Raw genomic sequence first — 9,065 nt, forward strand, 5'->3', positions numbered from 1 at the left:
TTTGAATCATGGTGCTGGCAAAGAATTGGAAGTACCATGACTAGAGGCAAGGATGGCAGGACTCCGTCTTACATACTTGGTAAAGTAGGGGGGCAACGAAAAAGAGGAAGCCCTTCCACAGCATGGACTAACACTAGCTTCAACAATGGGCGTAGCACAGGCACAATTGGTGATATCACAGGCACAATTGGGGATATACCACCTTCCCTTCTGTTGTGCATAGGGTTGATCCGGGCCAGACCTGACTTGATGGCACTTAACAAAAACAACCAGAAGAACAATCTTTATTCACAGAGGTACAGCCAGATGTACTTCGGACATTTATCCAAATGTAGGGACCAAGTAGAGACGAAGATCCTGCTTGGTAAAGCGGAGGGTCGGTGAAAAAGAGGAAGACGCTCATCCAGGTGCATTAATGCGGTGCTGGTAATGGAATACTGAGCTACAGCAATGGCTGTGAAGATGTCAAAGGGCCACATTCAACACGAGGTTCCCATGAGTTGTAACATCCTCAACCACACCTAACAACAACAACAAGGACTTGATCAAAATATCCGTTGCTCTCTTTCAGAGGTTCTGTTTGGTAATCTATGTTGAACATGAGGTTGCTTTTTCACACTAACAGTGAATGGTTTTGGTCAAAACCAGCAAGTGTGACATAAAACTTTTATTTAAGAAAAATATCCTAACTTGTTGTATTTTAAGAGCTCATAAGTTTAGAATTGATAGAAATTTATGCTTCTAAGAAAAATAAGAGATTTAATTCTCTAAATTTGGTTCTTTGCTATTTAAACCCATCAACTAGGGTGGCGGGAGAGGGAGAGGGGAGAGGGCTATTTTCCTTTAGAATAAGTAAAGAACATGTTTTAGAATATCTGTCCATGTCATAGGGTGGTATTTTTCTAGCTATCTTTAGAAACCCCTAGTTCAGTGCTTCGAACTTGCCATCCTAAAATCCTAGCACTTAAGAAGGAAAGGAAATACTCAGTGTCTCAAAGAAGGTCAAGTTCATGAACGCGGTTACTGAAACAAGCTCTTCCTCTACATTTGCCTCCCCAGGTACCTTCTCAAACCAGACTTCATGAGGCGACCAGATCGCACATTTGATCCCTTCTCCGAAACTCCCGTCGATGGGGTGATTGCAGCCACTTGCTCAGTGCAGGTGAGGTCCCTGTACAAATGGTGGCATGTGCTGCCCTTTCTTCGGGGTAGTCTGGAAATGACATTGCAGCTTGACTAGCGGAGCTTTCACAGAGCCCTTCTTCACAGCACTAGAGAGGTGGCAAAGAAAAGGACGCTGGGAAATTCGTTAAAAGCACACTTCATAGTAAGGTTTAGTATTATAGGTTACAAGTCCAGGTGAATTCACTCCTTTTTTTTCTACATAGCATACCTTTTTGTAACCAGTAAAATTATTAACTAGTTTGGATGAAAAATACCAAATCAAAGATTTTCTGGCATTTTACCCCAGGTATTATATAAATGTAAACTCTCCGAAAATGCAAAATAAAGTGTGGTGACAGAAGCGACTGCTCTATGTGGGGAGTGGGGAAGGGCACACACTACTGGGCTGCTGGAAATGTGTGTTACCTTCATTGTGGTGAAGGGTTCACAGGTGTGATTGTGTTAAAACTCATAAATTGTGCACCTGAAAAATATGCTGTATGTGAATTACCCCTCAGCAAAGATGCTTTTTAATTACTGACTGTTAGATCATGTGAAAAACTTTAGCTGGATGGCTATAGGGATTTTACAACTAAAAGAAAAATAGTCTCTCCCCAGCCTTATTAGCTAGATTTTAATTTTGCTCATTAATAATGCATAAGATAGGTAACATTACCTTCGCTGGCTGGTGTTCTGTAACGAAGGCATAACAGGCAAATTCCAGAATTGCTTTTTTCTTGAGTCTTTTCAGGACTCTGAAAACAAACCTAGTCCTAAAAATATAGTGACCCTATAGGGCACAGTAGAACTGCCCCTTTGGGTTTTTGAGACCATAACTTTATGGGAGTTGAAAGCCTCGCCTTTCTCCTGACGAGTGGCTGGTGGTTTCAAACCGTGGGCCTTGTGGTTAACAGCTCAACGCATAACCACTACACCACCAGGGCTCCCAGTAGTAAGAAACACAGCCCAGCAGAATTTTAGACCTGAGGGTGTTAGAGCAAATTTGAATCAGTTGCTTTATTTCATTGAAGTGAATAAAAATGTTGTGGACACTTTCTTTGTTTCATATAATTAATGGACTCTTTCTGTTTTCATTCTAGACATCCTTGGTAGTCGAATCTCTGCCTAGAACAGTTGTTTTTGGTTTTGTTTTACACACAGTAGTTGTCAAATACTGTTTGGTTTGTAAAGCATGTGTGCATGATTTCAATAGACAAGTAAAATTTCCAGAAGTAAAGATGACCTACATCATCATCATCATCATTATTATTATTTGCCACTGATTACTACAGACGGGCTTAACATGCTATTTCTGTGTAACTGCAGGTCATATCAGGTCAATTCTTATCAGATAAGAAAATAGGCACCTATGTAGAAGTGGACATGTATGGGTTGCCCACCGACACTATTCGTAAGGAATTCCGAACTCGAATGGTGATGAACAATGGTCTCAATCCAGTGTACAATGAAGAATCATTTGTCTTCCGGAAGGTAGGACACGTTCAGCACTCCTAATGGCTCTGCTAACTTGGGATCATAGTTTAGGACGTAGATTCCACACAGGATGGGGGCTCCTTTATTCAACCCATGACGACATTGTCATCTTCCTTTTCCCTTCTTCTAGTCTAGTGGGTCATGCCAGGAGTTGTCACGATTGATTTTTTAATTTTCTGTTTGCCCTTCCTCTCTTTTTGATGCCTCCCTACTCCTTAGAGGAGCCCACCTAGTAAGGCAGTCCCAGAACAACAGGTTTCTGGGTGGCTTGGAATGCTTTCAGCCCAGGGACATCATCATACATCGGAAGATTCTTTTCTGCCCGGAGTGTAGCTGGTTCCTTGTACTGTTTTCTGCAGCTAGTACAGAGAGTGATGTGCTCGGTGAAAAATCAAGTCTGTGAGTGCTCGTACATTGGCCAATTGGCTTGCTGCTGTACCTCCAGAAAATGTGCTCCTGTTTTTTATTTTCCTCCCAGTGCTGGATGGTGTGCCCGAAGAAGAGTCAGAAACTCTCTTCTGTGATGTTTAGTTAGCTCGTTGTTTCTCTTTTTCCCGTGAAGTCTCATCTCAAGAGTCCAGGTGCTGGGCTGGCAGAGCTGTCTCCAAGAGCATTTGCTTGTGCCTCCATTGCTTGTTCAGTCGTCCTGACAACAAGGATGACTTGCTTCTTGGTTAGGCACAGTTCCTCCAGGTGGTTCTGCCCCGTTTATATGTCATAGTCAGATTCCAGTTTTAACAAAATAGGGTTGTCTGCTTCCAAATTGAGAAGCGGGCTTCCAGAAACCAGAGTTTGGAAGACCAATGTAGGTTTAGTGACACCAGCCATTTTAAAATGTAAGGTTACCAATGATGTTGCTATCATTTCCCAGATAGCCTTCTGTATACTATCCGGGTACAGTGTAGATTGCATGCATAACCCTGCCTTATACGTTTTTATTCCCTAAGTTTTATAATTCATGATAGGTGAATTAAACATTTTCTGGGGTGGCTGGTGTTCTTCAGCAGAGTGAACAACCCATCACATGCTCAGAGAAATGCAGAAAGCAGGCGTTCTTTGTTTTAATAAATAAAGAAGGCCCGAATTAGCAAGCTTGTTTTCTGTACTGATGTTTACCCGGGACCATGGTGCCAATCCCGCAGCATCACTGCTGCCTTTCATTGCTATCAAGGGCTTTACTGTGTTTGTGTTCACATGATGACTGTCGTTATTTACATGAACCTCATGAGAGTAGTAAAGCCCGCCACTGCATGAAAAAATGGACTTAGTAAACTTGGCCGGCTTTTAAGTTGACTTCTCCTCTTCATGTGTATGAAGGTGGAATGAAAGTAAAATGTCCCGGGTTAAGTAGACAGCACATCCACTGGTCGAGCGTTACCTATGTACTCAAAGCAACCAACTGGACCTGGCTTGCTCTCAGTGAGTAAAAAGGCATTCCTGACTGCAGAGCATTTGCTCTCATCATGGTGTGATTTTATCTATGCTGCCATTTGGCCTTAGACTTTTTGTCTGTTTGTTCATTTTGTGGATGGCCGGAGTAGATGCCTTAGGGGCACTGTGTGTTATTATTTCTTGATGCCCTATCTTAATGTATTTTTATCCCAGAATAGTTCAAAACTGAGGAATGTAAGAAGCAAAGAGACTCCAAATTTATATCTAGATTATCTTTTGTCTCTGAAGCTGGAACTCGATCACTGACACAGGGCATCTAGGAGGAAACAGATCCCAAGATTAGTCGGAGACCTGATTCCCAGACCTAGCTCCATCACTGACTATCTATAAGATTAAGAAAGTTTCTCACTTTTCTAGGGTGTCGGTTTCTTTGCCTGCGTCAGGATGGGAAGGAATGATAAGGATTACACTAGTAACTTTATCATTCATGATATCTAAAATTTTTGAGGGACCCTGTTCCATTGCCTCTTTCATGGATTTGGATACTGTAGCGTTTACAGTACATTGTAAGCATGAAAATTTATTGGTGATTTATTTTCACTATAAAAGACTATTTGAGAGAAGTATGGGTTTCTCACAATAGTTAACACTTGGATTTGACACCTGCCTGCTAACCCAAAGGCTGGTGGGTCAAAACCACCCAGCATCTCCTTGGGAGAATGGCCTAGCAATTGGCTTCCGTAAAGATTGTAGTCAAGAGAATCCTAAGGGCAGTTGTACTCAGTTATGTGGGGTCACTAGGCATCCGCATGGACTCCTCAGCACCCTACAACAGTAACGACGTGGATATATATGGTTCAGATTCCTAGAGTGTGATTTGGGGGAAGAGCGTTTTAAAAATCAGTGAATTTGTACACCAGAGGAGTTTATCAACAAAGGGAAAAGACAACCCCCGATTAGAAGAGATGTTTTGGAAACCTTATGCCAGATAAAGGTCTAATGACATATATGTTATTATTTATAATATATAGTATTCTACAGTAATAGGTTGTATATATCATAATACAATAGCATATGTGCTATTAGAAAAGCCCTAATAATATAGATATGTTATAAAGATAGTGTGTGTGTGTGTGTGTGTGTGTGTGTGTGTGTATACTTAATAAGAGTAAAACAGACAAGATAACTAACCAAAAACATGGGCAAAGGACTTCAACAGTTCACCAAAGAGGGTAGTCAAGTGACCAAGAAGCACATACAAGAAGTTCAATATCAATCACTATTAGGGAGATGTGAATCAAAATCACAAGGAGCTATCACCTCACCCCCATTAGAATGGCAATTAAATAGAGGAAAAGAGATCCAAGTGTTGGAAAGGTTTTGGAACCCTGGAACCCATACCTATCGCTGACAGGAATGACTGGTGCCATTGCTACGCACGATGGACAGCACTTTGGCAATCCCTTACCTTGTCGAACACAGAACTCACTGCTCCGTGACCCAGCAGTTTTGCCCTTAAGAGAAATCTCACCCAAAAGGCTGGAAATCCGCAGCACAAAATGCAGCTGCCCCGGTGTTGCCTGCGCCTCCACTCGCAAGAGCCCAGCCGCAGAGATGGCCAACTCGTACAGCGAGAGGTGAATGAATCCGCAAGGTAGTCGGCATGCACACAATGGGGCACTGCACAGCTATAAGGAGAGCGAGGTTTTGATGTACGCCAGAATACGGATGAAGCTGAACAGTGCCATGCTGGGCCAAACAAATGAGTCATGAAAGGATAAATACCATCTGATCTCACTTATATGAAGGGGCTTCAAAAGTTCATGGGAAAATGGAATTGAAAGATAACAGAATTTTCCCATGAAACTTTCCCATGAAATAAACAGAAATCGAACATATTCATTATTATACAGAAATAAATATCCAGAAATCGAACATATTCATTATTATCAGGTCCAGAGAGTAGGTAAGGAGGAGGGCGTTGTTACTTGGGGGACACTGAGATTCTGGAAAAGCCATGTGAGGACAAAGTTAGCCATAGTGATCGCACGGCTTGACAATGGTAGTCAGCGTCTGCGCTTTGTAGATTGTAAGTTACTACACTGGCAGCTGTTTGGGTGGGTATGCTGCACAGGTGACTCTTGTTTTGTTTTGTTTTTAATCAACAAAATGCCCTGGCCTTTGCTTGCAGGTGATCCTCCCAGACCTGGCTGTTTTGAGAATAGCGGTGTACGACGACAACAACAAGCTGATTGGCCAGAGGCTCCTGCCCCTGGACGGCCTCCAGGCAGGCTACCGACACATCTCCCTGAGAAACGAAGGCAACAAGCCGCTCTCGCTGCCAACCATTTTCTGCAACATTGTGCTGAAAACTTACGTGCCCGATGGGTTCGGAGGTAAGCTCAGTAATTGAATGTATTACATGGTAAAGTCCTAAATGACAACTTTATCAAGTATTTCTTCCATGCTTAAAAAGTAATAATCATAAATTTTGCTTCAGACAAGTGTTACCTACTCCTGTCACCTTGAAAAGATGAAGGATGATCAAGGTTTTCTTAGTGTTAAATGGCAGGACTGGATTATCTCTTTTATATAGGAATAAATCAGCTTTTTTCATGTGGAAGCTATTTTTTCATTACTCTAGCCTTGTACAAATATAGTTGAGGGGGCTTTTTAAAAGTTTATAGAAAAGTGGAATTAAAAGAGTGGAGTTTTTCATGAGCCCTTTGAAGCCCCCTTGTATAACAGTATTTGCCAAATCAGTATTTTTCATGTATACAATTTATTGAAACCAATTACATTAATCATGTTGTGCCACCATCACCGATATTTGTTGCAAATATATATATATCGCTTTTCAACAAAGATGCAAGACTTCCTAAACGACAACTCCCCATTTCCTCATCCCTGTACCCCTGGTAACCACTACTAATAAACTTTGATCTCTGTGCAGTTGTCTATCCTAGATATTTAGCATAGTGAGAATTATGATCAATTTACTCCGTCGGCATGTTTTCAGGGTTAATCCATGCGGTAGCAGTAGCATGTATCAGGACTTCATCACTCTTTCTTGCTGAGCAATGGTCCGTTGTGTGTCTACTCCGCAAAGTCAGCTTATTTCTAATGTCTTATTTTGAAATGCAGTTAGGGCAGTGGGAAAACAGAGATCCATACAGCAATGATCCCCTTCCCACTGGCCCAGTGCAGTGTGGCCATTTGAGGATGAGAAAAGTTCCATCCAAGAAACTCAAGGAACTCCAAAGAAATTCATCGAGATAAATCAGAATCAGACTTCCCAGAAGAGCAAAATACCACCTACAAGGCATCCACAGTCCAACTAAGAGCTGCTTTCTCAATAGACACTATGCAGAGAAGCACACAATGGGATGGCCTGCACAGAGCCCCGAAAGAAAAGAGCTGCAAGCTAAGAATCATGTAGCCACAAAACCTGGCTTTCAGAAATAGGACAGAATTAGGACATTCCCTAATAAACAGAAACTAGGGGAGTCTTTAACCTCCAGACCAACCCTACCAGAAATGTTAAGGGATGTCTTTTAGATAGAAACCCAACAACAACCCAAGGTAAAGACAAGTCAGGCAAAGGCTTTAAAAGGTAAAATAAAGCTAAAACGTTGACTAAACAGAAGCAAAACTATGAAGATGTAAACAATGATAACCTCAAACCATAAGGGGAGATGAATGTTGTAGCTATGCAGCTCGCACACAGGAAGGAAGTCAAGGCAATCTCAAGCTATAAGAGCCTGGTTTAAATTGAGGATAATAGATGTAAACTTCAGGGTGACCACAAATAAAAGAAATCAATCCACTCATCAAAATAAAGAAGAAAAAATTTAAGATCAGTGAAAACAGAAACTCAAACACCACAATAACAAATGAAAGGAAAAAAGAGTCCACAGACACAACAAGCTCAGCACAGAAAGTGAAGGGCGCTTCCAAAAAAAACTGTGGGGAACAGAATGTTCCCTTCCTGAAGAGGAACCAAGAGACTGTTCACACCACACACAAAGAGTATAGAAAAATGACAGCGGTAAATTCATACCTGTTGTGTTAGGCTAGGTCTGCTGGAGAAACAAAACCAGCGATGCTTTTATGAACATGTGTATAGGAAGAGATTTATATCAAGAAATGGCTCCCATGGAAGTGGGTAAGTCTAGTCTGGTTCACAGCCGTGGGTCTGTAGGATGGAAGCTGCAGATCTCTCCTGACCTATGTAGCTGTTTGGGCCTATGAAACAGGAAGCAAGAAGACCTTAGGCTGGTGGATGCAAAGCTGAGGGAATCTGGGGTTGGCCAAATGAATCCAGGTGCAGCACTCTGCTGATGGCTCCTAGCCTCAGCAGGCAATAAGTGAGGAGGTCAGCAAACCAGATGCAGGGTCCAGATCCAGCAGAGGAAGTGAGCTAGCTTCCACACCGTGCCCGTATCTACCAGAAGAAGGCCACACCTGAATGAAGCCTTCAATGGTATCAGGGCTGTGAGCAGATTAAGGAGGTGGTTGATGGTGGTGGTGTTAAGTGCCATCAAGTCATTTCTGACCCATAGTGACCCTGTGCACAACAAGATGAAACACTGCATGGTCCTGCACCATCCTCACACTTCTTCCAGTGCCTGAGCCCAGTGTTGCAAGGAAGCAGTACTCTACCCTGTGTTCCCCACAATCGTTTGGCAGCTTCACAGAAGATCCCGTCATGGAGTTGACCAAGTTGTGTTAGATCATATCATGGGCAAATTCTGGCCCATAAAACCTGACTCAGACACCTGTTGATAATGACATTGAACTTCAATGGATTAAATCACCAATCAAAAGGTTAAGTGGATAAAAAACATGACCTATCAATATGTTGTCTATAAGAGACACACTTTAGCCACCAAAACATAAGCTTAAGATCAAAGAATGGGGGGAAAAATACCAATGGAATACGATTGAGAATTCAAAAGTAAATCCATCCGTGGGCAGCTAATTTTCAACAAGGGGTTAAATCCATTCGATGGGGA

General features: G+C 42.1%; 1 protein-coding gene across 4 annotated transcripts in view; it reads left to right on the forward strand.

The window, feature by feature from the left end:
• The window catches only part of PLCB4 (phospholipase C beta 4), a 422,814-nt gene that overhangs the window by 355,226 nt on the left and 58,523 nt on the right, over positions 1–9,065 (forward strand). For all 4 annotated transcript variants that reach the window (XM_045295217.1, XM_004698161.2, XM_045295218.1 and 1 more), the window contains exons 25-27: positions 1,060–1,162; positions 2,491–2,655; positions 6,242–6,446. In XM_045295217.1, the coding sequence (XP_045151152.1) occupies positions 1,060–1,162; positions 2,491–2,655; positions 6,242–6,446 (473 nt within the window). The remainder of the gene's footprint in view (positions 1–1,059; positions 1,163–2,490; positions 2,656–6,241; positions 6,447–9,065) is intronic.

Source organism: Echinops telfairi, unplaced genomic scaffold (genome assembly GCF_000313985.2).
Source record: "Echinops telfairi isolate 266 unplaced genomic scaffold, ASM31398v2 ScPeMD7_5592;HRSCAF=6446, whole genome shotgun sequence".
Lineage (NCBI taxonomy): Eukaryota > Metazoa > Chordata > Mammalia > Afrosoricida > Tenrecidae > Echinops > Echinops telfairi.